General features: G+C 42.3%; 1 protein-coding gene across 3 annotated transcripts in view; it reads right to left on the bottom strand.

The window, feature by feature from the left end:
* LOC123759723 (insulin-like growth factor 1 receptor) overlaps window positions 1–24,444 on the bottom strand; it is a 476,359-nt gene that overhangs the window by 246,997 nt on the left and 204,918 nt on the right. For all 3 annotated transcript variants that reach the window (XM_069317552.1, XM_069317549.1, XM_069317548.1), the window contains 4 exons: window positions 13,854–13,968; window positions 13,535–13,651; window positions 7,381–7,528; window positions 5,497–5,705 (listed from right to left, as the gene is read on the bottom strand). In XM_069317552.1, coding sequence (XP_069173653.1) covers window positions 5,497–5,705; window positions 7,381–7,528; window positions 13,535–13,651; window positions 13,854–13,968 — 589 coding nt within the window. The remainder of the gene's footprint in view (window positions 1–5,496; window positions 5,706–7,380; window positions 7,529–13,534; window positions 13,652–13,853; window positions 13,969–24,444) is intronic.

Raw genomic sequence — 24,444 nt, 5'->3', positions numbered from 1 at the left:
AGGGCTAAAAACTGGTAGAGGTCAATATTATATGGTAAGAGATGTGCTAAGTCATACTTTCATTAAAAAATGACATTTTGGACTGCAAAAAGTTGATTTGCGATACGTTACGGTGAGTTACATTGTGTTACAGAGGGCTAAAAGGGGTAGTCACCAATTAATTATATGGTAGAGATGTAATGGAGATGGGCTAACCCTCACTTTCCGTTTCAAAATGCCCTTTTGGACTGCAAAAAGTTGATTGCGTTATGCTACGTTGCGTTACATTGTGTTACAGAGGGCTAAAAGGGGTAGACGCCAATATTTTATATGGTTAGAGATGTAATGAAGATGGACTAAGTCATACTTTCATTTAAAAATGTCATTTTGGATTGCAAAAAGTCGATTTGCGATACGTTACGTTGTGTTACAGAGGGCTAAAAGGGGTAGCCATCAATTATTTATATGGTAAGAGATGTAATGGAGATGGTCTAACCCTCACTTTCCGTTTCAAAATGACATTTGGACTGCAAAAAGTTGATTTGCGTTATGTTACGTTGCGTTACATTGTGTTACAGAGGGCTAAAAGGGGTAGACGCCAATATTTTATATGGTTAGAGATGTAATGAAGATGGACTAAGTCATACTTTCATTTAAAAATGACATTTTGGATTGCAAAAAGTCGATTTGCGATACGTTACGTTGTGTTACATTGTGTTACAGAGGGCTAAAAGGGGTAGCCATCAATTATTTATAAGGTAAGAGATGTAATGGAGATGGTCTAACCCGCACTTTCCGTTTCAAAGTGACATTTTGGACTGCAAAAAGTTGATTTGCGTTACGTTACGTTGCGTTACATTGTGTTACAGAGGGCTAAAAGGGTTAGAGGTCAATATTTTATATGGTGAGAGATGTAATGAATAAGGACTAATCCCACACTTTCCGTTTCAAAATGACATTTTGGTCTGCAAAAGTTGATTTGCGTTACGTTACGTTGCGTTACATTGTGTTACAGAGGGCTAAAAGGGGTAGACGCCAATATTTTATATGGTGAGAGATGTAATGAAGATGGACTATGACATACTTTCATTTAAAAACGATATTTGGTCTGTAGAAAGTTGATTTGCGGTACGTTACGTTACGTTACATTGTGTTATAGAGGGTTAAAACTGGTATACCATAATATTCATATGCTAAGAGATGTAATGGAGATATTGTGTTTGGCTAAATGAGTTCACATTTCAATAATGATATTCGGACAACAGCCAGAAAGTTGATCTCTACGTTACTTAATGATAATATAATGCGATGCAATCGTGTGCTAATATTTTATTTGTGTTAGAATGTAAGGGCTATAGGAGTTTGTCTAGACTTGCATACATTTTCAAACGCTATTTATGTAGGCAGTAGAAAGACTGGTTTCCCATTACGCTACATTGACTGTGATACAAGAACTGAAAAACAGACTTAACCCAGACCTATTTCACTATCGACTCACCGGTCTTATTCTCATCGATTGGTGTTTACATTGGATGACGTAGGTCTTAAGAGAGACAGCCTTGATGGATAAAGATACGTGAACAGCGGCAGCAGGAGAAAGGAAATGATGTTACTTTCCCAACTACTAAATGATCTGGAGAGAGAGAGAGAGAGAGAGAGAGAGAGAGAGAGAGAGAGAGAGAGAGAGAGAGAGAGAGAGAGAGAGAGAGAGAGAGAGAGAGAGAGAGAGAGAGACAGAGAGACAGAGAGAGAGAGAGAGAGAGAGACAGAGAGACAGAGAGAGAGACAGAGAGACAGAGAGAGAGACAGAGAGGCAGAGCGAGAGAGAGAGAGAGAGAGACAGAGAGATAGAGAGAGAGCGAGAGAGACTGAGAGACAGAGAGATAGAGAGAGAGAGAGAGAGAGAGAGACAGAGAGACAGAGAGAGAGAGACAGAGAGGCAGAGCGAGAGAGAGAGAGAGAGAGAACAGCAAATTATGATTTGTTATAATAATAAGATTGAAGACCAGCTTATGACTTGATAAACATGCATACATTTCAATGATATTTATTTGGGCCGGCCGATGTTGTGATCACAGTTAACAAGAACAATTTGTAGGTATAGATCGCGTCTCCGTGACGATGTGAAATGTTTCTATCTTTTAGTAAACGCCAACCTACTGACTTTGACTGAATTTACTAAGTGAAGTGCTGTGTGGTGGACTTTAGAGAGGGTGAGAGAGAGAGAGAGAGAGAGAGAGAGAGAGAGAGAGAGAGAGAGAGAGAGAGAGAGAGAGAGAGAGAGAGAGAGAGAGAGAGAGAGAGAGAGAGAGAGAGAGAGAGAGAGAGAGACAGAGATAGACAGAGAGAGAGAGAGAGACAGAGACAGAGACAGACATACAGAGACAGACCGACAGAGAGACAGAGATAGACAGAGAGAGAGACAGAGACAGAGACAGAGACAGAGCGACGCGTGGCACCCGCCATCGCGGACCCTGGCGAAACGCAATGGTAATGGGTGCCCCACCACTTCCGGTGTCGGGGGAGAAATACCCGGACTAGTTGGAAAGTTGATCAGTCGGGCTCCAACCTGCGACCAGCACGCTTACCCCGTCGCGGAATAAATTTATATAATGTGTTTACTTTTCCCTCGTTATTGCTCTCACCATGTTGATCACGTTGCGATATAGCTTACACATACTAAAAGAGAATGCACGGAACAATGGTTGATGGTATGGGGGCGGGTGGGGATGAGGGGTGGGGAGTGATTGATTGATGGCTGACAGGTGTAGGTCTGTCGTAAGTATCTCGCGCCTCCTTACCGGAAATCCGCAGTGTATGGGGAGTCGTCGTGGGACGAACATCAACACTCTGAAGACAAATGACCCAAGGGAATGGCCAACTTCTGCAGGAGAGTGCTCTCTCACCCCTCAACACTTGCGACTTCCTGTAGGGGGGGGCTAATGGTTTGTCTAACCACATAATGGCTCAGAGCACTCTCTCCAGACGAAGGGGAAGCTCCATCCAACCCACACCCAAAACAACATAACAGACTGTGTTGCCTTCTCCTCTCATCTACACACTAACTCACGATCAACTCTTTTACTCCTTCCTCCATCTTCCTTCTATTTTCTTACTCTATCACTTGCTAAACCCACACATATTCATTTCACTCCTTCCTCTTACTCCACCACTTACTCTCACACAACAAGATCTCCAATCGTTCCTGACCACTTACCTTAACCCCCGAGGACTAGACCCGCGCGCGCGCGCGCGGGGTGGGGGACCGCACCTGCTCGCCCGCCACTCAAGTCCGCCACGCGCCAAACTTCCGGGAAATCCCCCAAAAACCCTATGTGACTAGACACCCGCGCTGCGACGTTGACCTCGCGCACCACCTGGCACTCATCAACATGACCTCCCCTCTTTCATGACCACATACCCAAACACAACACGCTCACACGCGTCCGAAACGCGCCAAAAATTCCCTGAAAATCCCCCCAAAACCTGTGCGACTAGACACCTGCGCTCCACCTGTCGGCTGGCACTCCATGGAGTGCCAGCTGGCAGCTGGTGCGCGCGGTTCTAGTCGCACTTTACACTACTAATATATGATCATAAGAATACACATACACCTGTAAATATATAATCATAAGAATACACACACCTGTATATATATAAATATCTGATCATAAGGTTACACACCTGTAAATATATGATCATAATATTACACACATCTGTAAATATATTATCATAAGATTACACACACCTGTAAATATATACTGTGTTCATTTGTAATCACAAATTGTAACGTAATTATGAAGACATAATAAACACTTAGTTTACAAAATCCCGTACACACACTCACCAGACAGAGGATACCATCACACAACAGACAGAATAGCGTCAGGAAATAGTCTCTATAGGGGTTAGGCCCGGCCCCCCAGGAAACCAATTTTTCGAAATAAGATAAGAATAGACTGCAGTCTAGGTTCATATGACCTAACCCTAGTTAAGGAGCTGGGATGATAAAACTCCTGTTAATACCTCATACTATTTATTAAAGCACTGAACCCCCAAGTAACAATTACAATACCCTACCACATTCATTTTACGTTAAATGTACCGAATCTACTTCACGTTAACTCTCAGACTCTACATAGGCAGGAGATGAGATTCACATACTAGCAGCGAGTGGCAAAGTCTACGATTCCTTATGGGACAATTCAACCTAACCTAAATAAGCATATGTATATTAGACATGTGCGCTCTGGCCAGTACCTGGGTCATGTTACATGGATCTCTCGGTTATAACCAGGGTAACACTGGCAATATTACACTTAGAACAGAAGGGTGGCACTTAACATGGGGGTTGTACTTAGAAATAAACCTTGACGAATTAGAGTAGGAGAGGAGGAAATGGGGATGCTGGAGCCGGCCCGAGTTGCCACCATGAAGAGTGGCGAGCAAGTAGCAGCTTGACTGAGCTCTGGGTGCTACACGGAACAACTGTCCTCCAGTAACACTTCCTCAAACTTCTTACCAATGTTAAATTGCCAATATTCAATTCTTTGAATAAATGTATGCTCCTAGCTTCACAATACACAACACAAAGTATCACCACAGTGTATGTAACTAGCTAGAAGTATCAAGTAGTCTTATGTCTGGCAGGGACGAACACAGCCCGTCATTTACAAGTTAAGAAGCCAACCTAATTATAATTCTACCAGACAATCAAGCATTCCTTCTTCACCCAAGCCTATCTAATAACTCTGTAATTTATACAGCATAATTCTCCTAACAAATATTCACACAACATTCAGGGCCTATCATAATACAAATAAATAACCTACTGAGTGTCCCTCACATCTCTATATATAAAGAGGGTCCCTCACATCTCTATATATAAAGAGGGTCCCTCACATCTCTATATATAAAGAGGGTCCCTCACATCTCTCTATATAAAGAGGGTCCCTCACATCTCTCTCTATATAAAGAGGGTCCCTCACATCTCTATATATAAAGAGGGTCCCTCACATCTCTATATATAAAGAGGGTCCCTCACATCTCTATATATAAAGAGGGTCCCTCACATCTCTCTCTATATAAAGAGGGTCCCTCACATCTCTATATATAAAGAGGGTCCCTCACATCTCTATATATAAAGAGGGTCCCTCACATCTCTATATATAAAGAGGGTCCCTCACATCTCTATATATAAAGAAATGCCATACGATCCTGGGTCCCATCTGCAACAATGCAACAATGGGGTCAGGGGTCGTAACATCGACACTCACCAGACAGAGAATACTGACACACAACATACAAAGAATACTGACACACAACAGACAGAGAGTACCGACACACAACATACAGAGAATACTGACACACAACATACAAAGAATACTGACACACAACATACAGAGAGTACCGACACACAACATACAGAGAGTGCCGACACACAACATCCTGAAAGTACCGACACAGCAGGCAGAGGGGTACCCACTCACACCTGAAAGAGGGGAGCAATATACATACAGGGAGGAGTATGGTCGCCGGCAGAGGCGAGGTCGTCCTGGAGGGGCCCCACGCCGGTGATGTTGGCCAGCTGGTGCACGAGTCTGGGACACAGGCTCGGGTTGTACCGGGAGAAGAGAGTCCCTCGAGCGATCCTGAGGGTGTGGTTACGCTGCTCCCAGTCCCACAGCTGCTGCAGGTTCTCGTTCTCCAGCACATACAGTGCATACCTGCAAGGACGGCACACTTGGTAATTTTTTTTTTTTTTTTTTTTTTTTTTGTAATGCATGTCAGTCCTCCACAATGATTTGGAGGCCCTTCTAACAGTTATGTTATCATATTACTTTCAGCAGATAAGTACAAACTGCAGAAGATATCCCATAGAGTTTTTGGTTAAGATGTAATGATGTAGACATACAAGAGCAGCACTTACCTTCAATTCGCTTATATTGTCAGGTTCACTACCGTGTAAGTTACAATCACCTATGTGTGAGTTATAATCACCCGCGTACTAGCTACAATCACCTGTGTTGGAGTTACAATCACCTATGTGTGAGTTATAATCACCCGCGTACTAGCTACAATCACCTGTGTTGGAGTTATAATCACCTATGTGTAAGTTATAATCACCCGTGTGCTAGCTACAATCACTCATGTGGGACTTACAATGAGTAGATGGTATTGCAGCTTAGCGACGATGTTTGATTTTGGAAAATATCGTTGCTGAAGTCTTAAGAAGTTCTTATGGGGAAAAATACACACCGCAATCTTATTGTTAAATGTCGTCGCTGTGGCCTTAAGGAGTTCTTATCGAGAAAATTCTTCGCTATGGAAAATGTCGTCGCTGTGGTCTTAAGGAATTCTTATGGAGAAAAATCTTCACTACGGAAAAAGTTTTTGCTGTGGTCTTAAGGAGTTCTTATAGGGAAAAATTCGTCTCTTAGGTCTGATGGGGAAATATTCCTCACTTGGGTGTTAAGGAAGTCTTATTGAGAAACATCCTCGCTGTGGTCTTAAGGAATTCTTAGGAAGAAAAATCTTCGCTACAGTCTTAAGGAATTCTTATGGAGAAATATTGTCTCTACAGTACAATCTGTTTTAGGGGTAAATTAATTTCAGAAGTGGACCATTTTCAGACGATATGACAATTAGAAGTGTGTGAAGTAATTAATAATGCCATATGATAGTTCTCGGAGCCAGTTCTTATCGTTTATAGGAGTAGCTTCACAACTATTAGTTCAATTACAATGAAATTTAAGTAAAATGGAGATATCTGATCCTACAGTCCACAATCTTCACCCAGAGAACAGGGAGCGCCTTATCTGGACTACAGTGAGTGTTAAGGCTTTTGAATATTTTTGTAGTGCATGCTAATACAATTTCTATATTTTTAATTTATAATCCCACACAATTGTTGTAGTTTCATAATCAATCCCAGTTATTATTCCACACATAAAGTATAGTGATACATAGTTAATAAAGTAGAGTGATTCACAGTTTTTAAAACAGTTATGCATAGTTCATAAACCCAAGTGAAGCATATTTGATAAAGAGCAGAAATACATACTTCATAAAGCATATGTGATACATAGTTGATAAAGCTCAGCTTTCATACTTGAGGAAGCTTAGTGATACATACTTAATAAAGCACAGTGGTATAATATAGTTCGACGATACATATTTGATGAATCCCAGTGATTCGTAGTTAATGAAGTCCAATGATACATATTTCATAAAACCCAGTGATATTTCATAAAGCACAGTGATACTTTATAAAGCATGGTGATACTTGATAAATTCTAGTGATGCATAGTTAATACAGCATGGTGATAAACGTATGAAGAAGCACAGTGACCCTTAGTAAAGTATGAGCAAGAAGAGTACGACTGTGAATGAGTTACCTACTTGCCGTGCACTAGCTCCTGGCCTCCGATAACCCGTAGATTACTAAGGAAGTTAAGGGAGAAGAGTGTGTTAGAGCCGTAGACGCGGATGTAACCCGTCACCTCCTGTAGATGCTGCAGGTTCTCCTCCAGCTGCTGCGTCAGGTTCCCTGGCGGGACAGTAGAGGCACATTGTTCACATCCACTAGGAGTACCAGTTGGTATTCACACACCCAGGTAGTATTACTGCTTGTTGTAGTGACTAAAATAATATATGTAGGCAATCTTTCCTCTTTCCAGGAGTTATGGGGAATCTCAGTTGCTTTAGTAGTTATCTTTTTTAGGTATAAGTAATTTAGTTAATTATAAAGGTAATTTTGTGTGCAACAAAAAGATAATTTACAACTTTCTGATGTAATTTGCGTTTTCTGAGATGAAGGGTATGTAGATATTTTTTATTTGATCACTTTAATTCCAGAAAGAAATCATAAAGATTACGAAATTTTAACTAACACTTGTATTAATAAACTTACATAGTAATAAGCTGAGTCATTGATGATAACAACATATGGGTAAAATACACAATAATGTGTGTTACTCCTCATGTATGAGGTCATCTTCACGGTCACTGTCTACTAGTTATGTTGTGGCTTTAGTGTCATTGATGCAGAGGTCATCAATCCCTCCACACTCACACGTGTCTCTCCATGGTCAGTTATTCACTAAACATCTCCATGGCAGACTACATCAGTTTGTTTACACAGTTGCACCTGATTACATGTAGGACGTGACGTGGAGCACACGGCAAATTACATTCTTCATCTAACTATAATTTGTCCATCGTTCATGTCTTTTTGATGTCCAATGGGAGCTGGGAGTGTCCACTGGGCCCCAGCCCGTACACTTACAAATTATGTCACTTTTCGCTAGTATGTTCACTCAGGCAAAAAATCGACGTAATTCAAACTGAAATCGGCTCATGAAAGTGACGTACTGTCCCGTTTTCTGTTTTGGGTCCTCTGGCTTAGGCTATTAGGTTAGGGGAGGAAACTTTCAATTAACGGTTTCCATGACTTTTTGAAACCTTAGGAGAACTTCCTGCCCTCCTAACTTACCAGAGGACCCTTACCTTGTTGTTTTTGAAAAAAAAAATTAATTGGATAATAAATTTCTATTTTAAATTAGGTCGATATTTAGCTGACGATATTTAGTCCAAGTGGTTGGGCGCCATTCCTTCTCCCCCGTCCCATCCCAAATCCTTATCCTAACCCTTTCCAAGTGCTATATAGGCGTAATGTCTTGGCGCTTTCCCTTGATATTTCCCTCCCTCCCTCCCTCAGCACGACCTTGTCTCAGGCAATCTGCTTCTTCATGAATAAATGCCAGAGACCAGTAAGTTTTGTAACACTTATTCCTGGCCTTGTGGGGAAAAGAGCCAAATTTGTTGTGACCTTAGACTTAGGAGTGCATCGTCCTGTGCAGCTAGGGACATTGTCTCAGCAACGCCCTTATAATAGGCCGAGGGCAGGTGAGCTATACATAATTATGGCATTGCTCCCTGCTCTGGCAACTTTAGGAATGGTAGCGATGTGCCTGAACTATGGGAGACTGAAGGACCAGAGACTCTTTGCAGAACCTTTCATGTCCACCAACATTGTGTAGAGGCTTAGGGACCGACAACCCTTAAATGGGACAAAGTTAACCGTGGCCCGCCTCTGACACTCCTTATACAAGCACCAGTACATCTGCAAAGTTAAATAAGGTCTGTTTCAAGAGTCTGGCCTCCAACCTTTCACATACAGACAGACAAACTGACAGATATTCTCTTTCATAGATAAAAATAACAGGAAATCAACCTGGAAATAACCAAACACGTGTTAGAGAGCTACTGAGACTCTGGGAAATTTTCGTTCAATCGGTAGCAACCAGAGCCAACCAGAAACGAATATGCTCTCGATTTGGTCTGCACAAGCAACGAAGTAATTAATTGTGGAAACTTTCAATTAACGGTTTTCATGACGTTTTGAAACCTTAGGCGATCTTCCTGCCCTCCTAACCTTCTATGACGTACTATCCTGTTTTTTGTTTTGAGTCCTCTGGCTTAGGCTGTTAGGTAAACCAGAGAACTAGCAAAGTTGCAGTTGGAAACGTCTTTAGTACTCAGACTTATACGAAACTAATAGAGTAATTGACTGTCGAAGAATACAGAGTCTGCTAGAGCGTCTACTGTGAGAAAGATGAAAAAGAAAATCAGTTTAAAAAGTGATCACAGATGACACTGTGGAAGAAGAAAAAGGGCAACTGAAATGTTTCAGCAGGTACGAAGATCCCAACAAGTAAAGTAATCTAAACAGAGAGATTAAGGAAATAGCAGATGCTGAAGTTATCATATTAAACAAAAGCAACTGAAGAAATGCATAAGGAACAAAAAGATTTAAATGATATAGAAAACATTTAAATACTTTTCACATAAACATAATAAAAATAAATACCTCGGCTAGTACATATTTGATCTATACATAGACAGAGCATATTATAATCAAGATATTAGTGAAATCCCGAAATACCAGTATGAAGCTATGTTACGCATCCCAATAAACAAAATAAAAGTTTAAAATCTGGACAGCTTCCTTAAGAACGATATCTACAACCCGGGTAATATAACTGATGTTAGCACAAACACAACACAACCCGGGTAATATAACTGATGTTAGCACAAACACAACACAACCCGGGTAATATAACTGATGTTAGCACAAACACAACACAACCCGGGTAATATAACTGATGTTAGCACAAACACAACACAACCCGGGCTATATAACTGATGTTAGCACAAACACAACACAACCCGGGCTATATAACTGATGTTAGCACAAGCACAACACATCCCGGGCAATATAACTAAAATATGCACGTAAATATGCTTGTAAATATGCATAACAAAATAGCAACTTATGGAGCAATAGATATGGCGGTAAAGCCAAAGTAGAGCCTGTGAAGAGAAGAGGTGCCAGAGGCACAATCAGAGAACACTGTACAAACAAGAGATCAACGGATCTTTAAACTCCGTTGACTTCATACCCAAGACTTTAAGAGTCTTGGGTATGAAGTATTCAATATAGTCTCCTTCAGTGCCTTCAGTAGCCAGCACTTCTGTTCGTTCATTTCCACAGATTCCAACATGGGAGGGAATCTACAGGAATTTTACGACTCTTTCCTGATTGGTTAATAACCTCACAGCTCTCTCCATTTCATTGACTATCGCAAGGTTTTCTGCTTGATTTTTCTAAGGCTTTGTAGTGATACTTTTGAATCAGTGCATATCACTGCACCATTAGTGTTTCCTTCAAGGAATCTTAAAGCCATAACAATGGCACTTAGCTCTGCTGGCGTTGAAGAGACAGTACTTAATACGTGTTTTTTCTTCATTTCCGCTTTGAAAGGCATTATTCCTAATTACAGTGTATGCTGATCCAGCCCTGCCAATGGCAGGGTTAGATGACCCATCATTGTAGATTTGTTCTTTTTCTTTTCCAGCTTATCAATATATTTCCTCAAGATTCTTATACCTTCATTTTTTGTGGTATTATATTGAACTTTTTCGGTGTCGTCTAGTTGATAATAATCCTACATGGGTCCTCCTCCCAGGAAAGTAACACCTCTACAGGTATGAGCTCACGGGCTTGCTTAAGCAGGCGAAGCTTTTCGAGGTAGCAAACTGATCTGTGATGCCATTTTTTTGCTTTTCCTGTTTCTTCCTGTAAGTAGCACAGACCTTAGTTTTTTCCTGGCAATATGATTGTAATTTTTGAGTCCCAGTTTTTGGGACTCAAAGAATGATTGTAATGGTTTCATTTTGTATGCTTTCAAGTCTTTTCACATCGCTTTGGGAATAGGTGCACAAAACTGGTGTAGCATAGTCTATGACGGAGTGTACAGACGCTATGTACATCATTTTAAGCCCCGCAATAGAGGCTCCATGCTGTTATGAAGCCCAGGTAGCTCATGAATTAAGTTTACCTTGTGAGAGTTATTCTACCCACATGATCGGATGTAGGAGTCAGGGGAAGCAAGTAATTAAGCAAACGTCAAAAAATTAAGGCTGAAGAGATGAAAGCCGAGGGCTAGAATCTTGTGAAAACAAAGAAAGATGTCGACATTATGGAAGTCGTAAAAGAGTCACTTGAGTCGCGAAAGTCGTCGAGGATAGACGTACGTTGGTGCCCTCGTGGGACGAAAGATTATAGTTCTCATTTAAGTGTTGGAGTGAAGGCTACTTGTACAAAGTGTGATTGTACAAGCTGCCGAGGTCGGCGTACAACATTTCTCTGTGATCTTGACCAATGTTCGGGGCGGCCTGAAGTCTATATGGTGGTCGTGACCTGTGTGGACCCTACTTTGAGATATCGTTTGAGTTGTTGAAATTGAGCTGGTTTTCCTGTGTGGAGTCTGGCTGGCGACTGTGTATACTCAAGTCGGGACTGTGAGAAGTATTTAGAGACAGTCCAAGAGGATTTGGTAAACGACCAGGAGTAGCGCTAATTTGGAGCGCCTGTGGGCAAGTGCCGTTTCATCATATTTTCTGTGGTTTGTGTGGGGAGAAGTTCGTGGAGGAGCTTTGTGTCTGATGAAGATTATGTGGAGTAGAACTTCAAGTGTGGAGTAGAACTTAAAGTGTGGAGTAGAACTTCAAGTGTGGAGTAGAACTTAAAGTGTGGAGTAGAACTTAAAGTGTGGAGTAGAACTTAAAATGTGGAGTAGTATAACATCAATTACAAAGTGGAACTTCAGTGATAGAGTGGAACTTCAGTGATAGAGTGGAACTTCGAGTGTAGTGGTGCTACACGTTTTTTGATGAAACCGCATAGAGGAACTTCACAGGCATTCAGTGGGACTTCAAGTAGCAGCAAATATTGAAGAGACTGCAGGATTACCTACCTGATTTCGAGGACCCAGAGACAGATGTTCTTAGTGGTGGACCTCAGGACACAGAACAGAGAATTGTATGGTAACCTTGATATGATAGAGGGAGTGCTTGGATGCATAAGGCATGAGTGACGCAATATAAGGTGAGAAAGTTATTATTTTACAGTTGGATAAATTTTGATATGCAAGTTACCCAGCCACAAGCAGTGAGAAGGCAAAAGGCTGAATGTGGAAATTGAGCAGCAGCCTAGTGCAGTTATTTGGTGAAGAACTGATATTATATAAGTGGTTGCTGTTTTGTAGAATCCTATGATATTGTAATGTATTATTTTATCTCTATGTTTCTTCATGTAATAAATGTTTGTAGACATCTGGTTTTCCTCTTGTCCTGGTGAGGATTTATAGGAAAAGGGAGGGAGAGAGAAACGGTTCCAGAGTGGTTGACAGCGGACAGTAATATTATGAAAGGGGAATTAAGAGATCGTCCCTAAACAAGGAGAGTGTGGGGGAGTCACAGCGGCTCGACAGGGTGTGTATTCATGACCAATAGGCCAGACTGAAGCCGTTTCCCCAAGTAAAGGTGATGTTGAACCCCTCTCCGTGTATAAGATGATTTCAGGGTGATCCTATAATATGCACTCCAGTGTCCATTACTGATTGATTGACAACAGCAGTAGTAAGTAGTAGTTGCTGTGGATAATTTTATATTAATTATCAGGGATGTGGTAGGGGTCTCTGTCCGTTAGAATATAAGTAAAGTAAAGTTAAGTTGAGTTTTAAAAAACCTACCCCCTGATAAGGTCCATTCCATTAAGTGCCCTGAGTCGACTTTTACATGATCCTATACGTTGGTTAAGCTCCTCTTTCGTTCTCTTGTTAGAGCCGACAGTGATGCCAAGTTGAGGTATTTATGAGACATGTGGTTAAGTTACTGTTCGACGTCCAGACAAGCTATGGTTGTCGTAGACATGTTGGCATGCTGAACCATTCCAAGCAACAGGTTCATCCATCAAATTATCTAGGGTTAAGCCAAGCCCTGAGCCGGGCTCGGGAAGGAGAATTCATGAATTCATGGACCTAACTTCAGAGTCAAATCCCTGCAAATCGTCACCTGCCTCTAGGTGGCTAATGGTGCCAGCTCTGGCGGATGTTGGATACCATTGCATTAACAGCTGAAAATGTTTAGAATAATAGCATTTATATTTATGTACTTACATGATTGGCATTATTAAGTAAGCAATACTCACAGCCGCCAGCGACGGAGATGTTGAGGCTGCCATCCACCCTCTGGCAGGCCCGCAGTGAGCGCCCGGGGTCCTCGCTGGTGATGGTCGCTCCCTTGCACCACTCACTGCACCTGCCTCCTACCCCCATCATCACGAAATATTGAATGGTATTTTAATCCAATAAATGTTTGAATATCAACATATTATTCAATTTTTTTATATAATATAATAAAAACAATTATAAATATCTCATATTTAGGCTCAATCTGAATAAAATTGTTAAAAAATTACAATTCAGAAATTTGACAAACGGAAAGCCTGATAGTGGGAAGGAACTGACCATGACAGCGGACACAAAGGCGCCTGGCCGGTCCTTCCTCTGTGTCCTCTTGTGTGTGAAGGCTCCAGCCGCCCCGGGTGCAAGACTCCTCACTCACACACCGGTACCCAAGATGCTGCCATCAATACATTTTCGTCATAAGTCATATCCTCCAATCTATTATTATTATTATTATTATTATTATAATATATATATATATATATATATATATATATATATATATATATATATATATATATATATATATATATATATATATATATATATATATATATATATATATATATATATATATATTATTAAATATGACCGAAAAAGTAAGATTAATAATTCTAACACGAATTTTCTCAATCTTTCGTACATTTCGCTTCACTGTTGGAGGTAAATCAAAAATCAATTCTCCAAAATTCATTTTTATTTCTAGTCTGACGCGACACGAGCGCGTTTCGTAAAACTTATTACATTTTCAAAGACTTTAGTTCACAAATACACAACTGAATAGAACTTACGCATCTCCGATTTTATCTACATTTGAGTGAGGTGGAAGGGGTGATGTGGCATTAACACAAGACAGAACAAGATGTGGTATTAATAGGGTATTAATTTCATCAACACAAGACAGAACAAGAGTATTAATAGGGTATTAATTTCATCAACACAAGACAGAACACGAAACAATGGATATTGAATAGAAGTGTTTGTAGAAAGCCTATTGGTCCATATTTCTTGATGCTTCTATATTGGAGCGGAGTCTTGAGGTGGGTAGAATATAGTTGTGCACAGTATATACACAACTATATTCTACCCACCTCAAGACTCCGCTCCAATATAGAAGCATCAAGAAATATGGACCAATAGGCTTTCTACAAACACTTCTATTCAATATCCATTGTTTCGTGTTCTGTCTTGTGTTGATGAAATTAATACCCTATTAATACTCTTGTTCTGTCTTGTGTTGATGAAATTAATACCCTATTAATACCACATCTTGTTCTGTCTTGTGTTAATGCCACATCACCCCTTCCACCTCACTCAAATGTAGATATAAAATCGGAGATGCGTAAGTTCTATTCAGTTGTGTATTTGTGAACTAAAGTCTTTGAAAATGTAATAAGTTTTACGAAACGCGCTCGTGTCGCGTCAGACTAGAAATAAAAATGAATTTTGGAGAATTGATTTTTGATTTACCTCCAACAGTGAAGCGAAATGTACGAAAGATTGAGAAAATTCGTGTTAGAATTATTAATCTTACTTTTTCGGTCATATTTAATAATATATGTCTACAGGAAAGACTGCTACCAAAATATATTAATATATATATATATATACATATATGTGTGTATATCACGAAAATAAACACGTGATTAAGAATGTGACAATGTCAGACCACGGAGGAAAAATGAAACAGGAAATTTCCTGTTTCATTTTTCCTCCGTGGTCTGACATTGTCATATACATATATATATCCCAGATCCCAGATGGGTTGATCGATCCCAGATACAATTAAACCCTTTTTCTTTGGAGCATCCCTTTGTGCCCCAATGAAGAAAGATGGAGTCAGACCCATTGCCGTGGGTAACACACTTCGGCGCCTTGTTGCTAGGGCAGCTGTCAGAAAAATTAGCATAGACGCTGCGACGATGCTTCGACCCCCATCAACTAGGTTTTGGTGTCCCCCATGGCTGTGAAGCAGCAGCTCATGCAGCACGAGCCTATATCAAGCACCTCCCAGAAAATAAGGCATTAATTAAATTAGACTTTAAAAATGCCTTCAACCAGGTAAAAAGGGATGTGGTACTGGAAGCAGTTCTAACAACCTTTCCTTCTCTACTCCCCTTCGTCTCAGCAGGGTACAGTAGGGAATCGACGCTGCTGTTTGGGGAACATGAAGTTGTTTCTGCAGAAGGTGTCCAGCAGGGAGACCCACTTGCCCCTTTTCTTTTTTGCATGGCTGTTAAAGAGGTCACAAGCAGGTTGACCAGCGAACTCAACATCTGGTTCCTGGACGATGGCACCCTGGCAGGGACACAGGAGTCCCTGCTAGAAGATCTACAGCTGGTGAAATCTAAGGGAGAGGAGTTAGGACTCACCCTAAACCCATTAAAGTGTGAAATCATCTCATCTAGCCAACCAACCATAGATGCAGTGCGAATCGTATTGCCAGGAGCCCAAGTGATCGCTCCCACCGACAGTGTGCTGCTAGGGGCACCTCTGGGCTCGAGCGCCATTGAGGTAGTCCTCGAAGAAAAGCTGAACGACCTGAGGAGGATGGAGGGAAGAATAGGGGCTTTGGACGCCCACGATGCTTTGTACCTTCTCACAAGGTGCCTGGCTTTGCCCAGACTGACCTATTTCCTAAGGTGTGCTCCCTCCTTCGACAGCCCAAAATTAACAGAATATGACACACTCCTAAGGTCAATAACCGTGAAAGTGTTAACCCTCTCCCACCAAGATGACCAATGGGACCAAGCAACGCTCCCAGTTAGACTCGGGGGGATAGGTATTCGCAAGGCGACACAGTTAGCATTGCCGGCATTCTTATCCTCGACAGTGCAACAGGTGAATTAGTTAAGGAAATACTACCGGAACACCTAAGAGACGCCATTGGGATTCATGACCCCAAATTCGCGGAAGGAGCCATGATTGCAAATGATTGCAAACAGTCCAAATGGGATAGCCCCATAGTGGAGAACATCGCCACATCATTGCTGGAGGCAGCTTCCAGGAAGGACAAAGCGCGTCTTCTAGCTGTGCAAGCGCCCCATGCCGGGGACTTCCTGTTGCAGTCCCTTATTCCGCCTTGGGCACCCACCTGGACCATCGGACCCTAAGTATTGGTGTTGCTCTGCGCCTTGCCGCCCCTATCTCCACCGAGCACCGGTGTATTTGCGGCCATGCACGGGCAGACCAATACGGCAGCCATGGTCTCATCTGTCGTAAGACACAGGGAAAGATTGCCAGACATGAAGCAGTCGCGTAGATTTGATTAATTCTAGGAAATCTGCTGATGATTGTAGACTATACTTGCTTGGAGTGTATGGAGTTAGGAGCTCGTTAAGTCTTTTTGCCAGGTGATAGGTTAAGCACTGTTAAGACACACAAACCAGGTAACCCACTACACCCAATAATCAGCCAAATACCAACTCCAACCTATAGGAATTGTCATGCCTATATACTGAGTTTTTTGGGTCTTACAGTCCCCAAGTGGGCATTTGAAGGCATAGAATACGTTGGTCTCCTATAAGGCGTTCTGCTTTGTGTCTGAAGAGTTTTTCATGAGTAGGTTGGCCGTTTTTTTTTTGGTTTTATAGTAAATCGTAAATTTTATCTTCTGATTTTTGGCTGTAGGGATAACATTCCTATCAACAATATCTTTCAGGACTATATCTTTCCTCCGTTTTATGAGCTGTGGAAAAGAAGTTCCTGTAAAATAGTCTAATAGGGGGTATAGGTGTTGTGTTAGTTGACTCTTCAGAGGTTGCATGATGTTTCACCCTCCTTTTTATGATGTCTTCCACGAAACCATTGGAGAAGCCGTTGTTGACTAGGACCTGCCTTACCCTACAGAATTCTTCATCGACTTGCTTCCATCCTGAGCTGTGGCTGAGGGCACGGTCGACGTAAGCTTTGACAACACTCCTCTTGTACCTGTCTGGGCAGTCACTGTTGGCATTGAGGCACATTCCTATGTTTGTTTCCTTAGTGTAGACTGCAGTGTGGAAACCTCCGCTTCTTTCCATGACTGTTACATCTAGAAAGGGCAGCTTCCCATCCTTCTCCATCTCGTAAGTGAAACTCAACACAGAATTCCACTCCATTGCCTCCTTCAGCTCCTGCAGACGTCTGACATCAGGTACCTGAGTAAAAATGTCGTCAACATACCTGCAGTATATGGCAGGTTTCAAGTTCATGTCAACTAAGACTTTCTGTTCGATAGTACCCATGTAGAAGTTAGCAAACAGGACACCTAGAGGAGAACCCATGGTGATCCCATCTACTTGCTTATATATGTGCCCATCTAGGCTCAAGAAGGGTGCCTCTTTAGTACAAGCTTGGAGTAGTTTCCTTAGAATGTTTTCTGGTATGTCTATATTCTACCCACTTCAAGACTCCATACCAATATAGAAGAATCAAGAGGAAGTATGAGTCAATAGGCCCTTTGCAGTTACTTCCATTCTTCCCTCTCATTTACCCAATTAATACCCATTGTTCCGTGTTCTGTCTTGTGTTTGTCAAAAGTTTGTTCACCTCATCCAAATCTGTTGCAACATATCACCTCACCCAAATGTGAGTATATAAGACAAGCTGTTTAGTTTAGGCAAAACGCTCATAGTGAACTACTACTTGATTCACCAAGAACCGATGCCAACGGAAGACATATTGAACACCTTTTGGATTAATCGCCAGAAATCAGTCTGCTTAATTCGACAGAACCAACTCACACTGGTGGGGGAAAGTTGGATCTCACGTTTGTTTCCACCAGTATTTATGAGTTGTGTCATTGGTCAGTTGATCATGTTCTGACTAGTGACCACTTTGCTACAAAAACAGTTATTAATATAGCACTACCTCCTAGACCTCCAGCTCCCGAGCCCGGATGGGACTTTATCAAGGCAGATTGGACGAAGTTTCAGGAAGCTCTCGAAACTTGGCACCAAAACTACACTCCTCCTGACAACACCGAAGAAATGGAAAAAGATTTAGTAAATGCAATACATAGAGCAGCAAATCACGCCATCCCCAAGAGGAAAACAATTACCCAACAACATAAGGACCATTGGTATTACTGTGATAGGATCAAAGAGCTACATAACAGACTAAATCGTGCATGAAAGAATTTCAGAAGATATAGAACCGAAGCTAATCTAGGACATCTTAGAGCTGTCCGAGATCATGTGCACGAAGAAACCGCAAAAATCAGAGAAGAAAAATGGCTCGAGTGGTGTGCCAAGCTAAATCAGCATACGTCCTTGGGCGACATCTAGTGGCAGATCAACAAGGCCAAAGGAAAATCGCCTCCTGCTCCGCTGCACAATGTTCATCCAGAGCAAGAAGCAGAAAGGCTAGCAAATCTATTTGCTTCAAGAGCCAGTTCCACTCAACTTCCTCAAGCAACTCTGACTCACCAACAAAGACTTCAAGCAGCAAGATGGAAAAAAATAGATGATGCTTTAGCCTTACCTGACGAACTAGACCAACCTTTCAATCTGAAAGAACTCAAAAGTGCTACAAAGAAAACTAAAAATACAGCTCCAGGTGAGGACAAAATCACTTACAACATGCTAGCCAAGCTAGGAGAAGAGGGTGAACAAGCCTTCTTGAATCTCATCAACAGAGTATGGGTGACAAGAACCCGACCACTCTCTTGGAACAGTGCAATTACAGTTCCCATTCCAAAACCTAAAGACCCAGGAAATCCAAGACCCATTTCATTAACACGCTGTCTGGCCAAAACTGCAGAAAGAATGGCCCTTGATCGAATTGAATGGAAAGCCAATCCACTACACCAAAATATGTTTGCTTACAGAAAAGGTGTTGGAACCACAGAATGCCTTACCTCCCTCCTGGATAAAATCAATGACAAACCTGGAATCCTTATTTTTCTAGACCTTGAAAAAGCCTTCGAGTTAGCAAGTGCTCCAGCTACACTGTGCTGCCTCGTGGATAAGGAAATCAAAGGACACGCTCTTGCTTTTGCCAAAGGAAGCCTGCTTAACCGAGAAGCTAAAGTCAAATTCCAAGGAAAAACATTGACCTAAAAGAGGATGGAAAATGGAACTCCGCAGGGAGGAATACTAAGCCCCTTCCTCTTCAACTGTCTCATGGAACAATTCATGAAGCTCAAGCTACCAAAAGCCAAACTTCTTAACTATGCAGACGAACTTTGTGGTCATCATCAATGGCAAAGGTGCAAGGAACCATGCACAAAAATACCTAGATATTATCAGCAGGGAAGCGGAACGCATAGCAGTGAAAATAAACAGCAATAAAACAAAAGCTATGGCCGTTAAAATGAGAACTCAAGACATCAGACTGGCAATACAAGGACAAGAAATTGAGTGGGTTACCTCTTTTCAATACCTAGGAGTCATAATAGACAACCAGTTGAAATTCACTCAAGAAATTGAATATCTTCGGCAACGCTGTAAAGCCAGAAACTCAGCTTTGCGCTCCCTGGCCAGTCATAGAGAGGGTGCATCTCTACCAGTACTCAAAATGTACTACGTTCAAGCAGTTAGGTCACTCATCGACTATGCTGCTCCTGCTCTTACATCCCTCAGTGATAACCAATGGGATAAACTGGAAGTGTCTTAAAAAGATGCTCTGAGAACAATGCTGGGAGCACCTATATGGACGCGTAGAGAGAACCTTAGAATGGAAACAAATTTACCAGCATTAGAAAACAGGATGAAACAAAGGATAGCCACCATAATAGGGAAAACTTACTGGAATAACCGCCAGACTGTCAAAGACAGCATACAGAGATCCTTTCAGAAAAACCTACAGTATAGAACAAGCTCATGGATGGATAAGGTGGTCAAGATTTTAGAGAAAATGGACCTGAAATGGACCATTACAAACAAAGGGGAAGATAGACCATATCAACACTTTTGACAGCCTCCTCCATGGGAAGAATCGAATCTAAAGATAATCATTGAAAGATTACCAGTTAAAAAATCAGCATGTGACCCGCAGAGGCTCAAGGAAGTAATAGAACAACAAATGGAAACTATCTCTAGACCCACAACGACTCACATCTTCACAGACGGATCAGTTGATCAAGAAAAAGGTTCTGCTGGGGCAGCAGTTTACACTACCAACCATGAAGCTTACTGGAGCATGAATAGTGGGTGCTCAACATTTCAAACAGAATTATATGCCCTGAAGGAGGCAATAAACTATACAATTGAGAATAATTTACATGATGTCATCATTCATACAGACTCTAAATCTTCGCTCCAGGCATTGTTATCCAGTCAGCAGAAAGATAATATACAACTCACAGAAATTCAACATATAGGAAAAGACACCCATAATCGAGGGCTGTCAATCACCCTAAATTGGATACCAAGTCACATTGGCATAGATGGTAATGAAAAGGCAGACTCACTAGCAAAAACTGCCACTGCTCTACCTGTTGTACAGGTTCAAATACCTCCAAGTTTCTCACAGATTAAGGAGCAAATCAAGAAGAAAATATTCTCAACTACCAAAAGTCGCCACAGAGCCAAAGTAGCTGAAGGAAGATCCACTGCGATATGGTACGAACAATCCACTGGTTACTCCTCTTTCAAGCCTGGCAAAAAGATATCCAGACACATTGAAGTAGCCATACACAGACTCAGACTTGGTTACAAGTGCTGCTGGGAGGTAATGAACCCAATAGTTAAAGAGCGTCAAATCTGTGAAACTGAAGCAGAGGCGCCATTATTGCACTACTTACTGTAATGTGAAGCTACTGAACTCCTGCGCATCAAACTCAACATTAATCCAACAACAGCAGCGGCATTAGATGCACATTCCACCGCGACTACAATAATTAGAAAAGCTGTTGAGGAATGGGACTCATTAGTGAGCATTCTGAAGCTACATCCGCCACCAAGATAATGTTAATAAAACAAGATTAAAACCAGTGCACTAAAACAGACGCGATAAATAAGCAGGGAAAAAGGAGAAATCCCCTCCTCCATTTTAAACTTAGACCCAAATATCACAGGAAAAAGGTTATCATGTATAACCAAACTCAATTACAGGCTCACCATAGCTCGTGCTACATGGACACCTCGTCCATAGTAGCTAAATCTGAAACAACAACAACAGTTTAGGCATAAGTAAGACTCTGTTTAGTGTTTTCAGGTTACAGCAGTGTGTGTGTAAACTAAAGTCTTTGAAAATGTAATAAGTTATTACAAAACGCATTCAAGCGTCGCGTCAGACCAGGTAAGGTAAGGTAATTATCAAAAGAAGGCACCAAACCGGGAAGGCTATGTAGCACCATCAAAGTGCGAAATAATCAGAGGGCGCTAAATATCACCAAGAAAGCCAATACGAGAACAAAAACGCATAAGGTGAACGATATCAAAAGTATCCGATTCACCTAGAATTCTATCGAGGGACAAGTGACCGCGAGGGACAGTCGGAAAGCAAGACACACGCTCGTCCTGGAAGTCAGGACATTCAACAAGGATATGCACAACTGTAAGAGGGACAACGCAATTCGGACAATAAGGAGCAGGGCGGTGCTCCATTAAATGACCGTGGGGTAAGCGAGTATGGCCAACCCGCAGCCGTGCCAAGGTAGTTTCCCACCGCCGGTTACGGTGGTAGGAGGAAGGCCACGGGGACACACTACATTTGAGAGTACGCAGCTTGTTACTAACCACAGAGGACCAACAACCCTGCCAACGGGCAAGGGTGGAGGAATGAATAACAGGATAAAAGTCGGAATAAGGAACACCTTTACGGGAGATGGGACAAGAACGGATAGCGTCCTTAGCGGCAGCATCTGCACACTCATTGAAATAAACACCAATATGGCTGGGAACCCAGCAAAATTCTACCGATTTAAATTTACTAGAAATAAGAAACAGCCATTGCTGAATCTCGATGACCACTGGGTGGACAGGATTAAAGGACCCAAGAGCCATGAGGGCACTACGAGAGTCAACTACAACCACAAAGGAGGAATGAGAATGAGAAAGCAAGAGACAGAGAGCATAGAGAATAGCATAAAGTTCCGCCGTAAAGATGCTAGCCTCCGAAGGGAGGTGACACATATAAGTATGGTCAGGAAAAACAACAGAGTAGCCCACACCGTCCGCAGAATTAGACCCATCGGTAAAGATGGAAATAGAGTGGGAGTGCGAAGAAAAGTGCTCAAGGAAGAGGCTTTTCAGAATTGTAGGAGGGGTAAAGGCTTTAGTAATACAAGTCAAGGACGTACAAAACTTGGGAAGGGGGACTCTCCACGGAGGCAAGGAAGGAACAATATGAGGAGAAACATTAGAAATATGAACAGAAAGAGAATCCTGCAAGCGAAATAACCGGACAGAAAGTGGGAGACGATGAAGAGGAACAGGAGCTACAGGAGGAGGAAAAGTCAAAGCACGACAGAGGCGAGAGGAAGGATGCTGTAAGGACCGTGCAAGATAGCGAAGACAGTAGCGATCACGGCAGTCCTGAAGAGAGAGAAAGCCAGTGTCAACATACAAACTGAGGGCGGGAGTCGAACGAAAGGCACCAGAGCTGAGACGCAGTATGGTGCAAAGCATCAAGACGGCGAAGAGTAGAAGGAGAAGCAGAAGAGTAAGCAGGGCAACCATAATCGAGTTTAGACAGGACGAGAGAGGAGTGCAAATATAGGAGTGTGCGTCTAGCCGCTCCCCAAGTGTGGGACAAAACCTTAAGAAGGTTAAGGGCCTTAGAGCACTCAACTCGGAAGTAAGAGATATGGGCTGACCAAGACAAACGAGTGTCAAAGACTAACCCCAAGAGCTTTGTGGAATCCCTGTACACAATGGGATGACCATAAAGCGACAAAGAGGGACGAAGAACGACATGCTTCCGAGTAAAAGTCATAGCACAAGTCTTAGACGCAGAGAACTTGAAGCCATGATCGGTGGCCCAAGACGACACGGCATCAATCGCAAGTTGAAGCCGCCGTTGAAGGAGAGGTGAATCATTACCCCGACAGCAAAGGGTAAGATCAACAACATAGAGAGCAGAGTTCAAGTTCAGAGTTCTTCTGGCGTCCTTCTGGGGACGCCAGAAGGAAGAGAAGAAAGAAGACCGTTGAGGGCAACTAGAAAAAGAGTAGTGCTCAGAACACTACCCTGGGGTACACCCTCATACTGCCGAAACGGGGCAGAGAGAGCAGTACCAAGCCGCACACGAAAGGAACGACGAGAGAGGAAGCTCTGGAGGAAGAGAGGGAGGTTCCCACGAAGGCCAACAGAATGAAGTTGAGACAGAATATGATACCGCCAGGTAGTGTCGTAAGCCTTTTCCAGGCAACATCGGAGGTCTTTGCAGCAAAGCAGTACGAATATAGACCTCCAAGTTCACCAGGACATCCGTTGTGCTGCGGCACTTGCGAAAACCAAATTGAGAAGGAGAGAGATGGTTATAGTGTTCTAAGAACCACATCAAACGAACGGTAACCATATGTTCAAAGAGCTTGCAGACACAGCTCGTGAGGGCAATAGGGCGGAAGTCATTGGGGGATGACCCGAGAGACCCTGGTTTCCGAACAGGGAGGACAACAGCATCGAGCCAGTCTTCAGGGACCGACGACGACTCCCAGACCCGATTGTACAGACTCAGTAAATACTGAGACGTGTACGGAGGGAGATGGCGAAGCATTTTATAATGAACGCCATCGGAGCCCGCTGCCGTAGAACCACAAAGGGCTAGGGCAGACTGAAGCTCATAGAGAGAGAGGGGATCATTATAGGGAAGGTGAAGATAAGTACAGAAATTTAAAGGACGAGATTCAAGAAGAGGCTTATGAAGAAGGAAGGATTGGGGGAGATGAGAACCAGAACTAACAGAGGAGAAATGGGAACCCAGTTCGGTCGCAACCTGCAACGGG

The sequence above is a fragment of the Procambarus clarkii genome, chromosome 8, assembly GCF_040958095.1.
Source record: "Procambarus clarkii isolate CNS0578487 chromosome 8, FALCON_Pclarkii_2.0, whole genome shotgun sequence".
In the NCBI taxonomy this organism is placed as follows: domain Eukaryota; kingdom Metazoa; phylum Arthropoda; class Malacostraca; order Decapoda; family Cambaridae; genus Procambarus; species Procambarus clarkii.
This window is presented reverse-complemented; position numbering and strand designations above follow the sequence as displayed.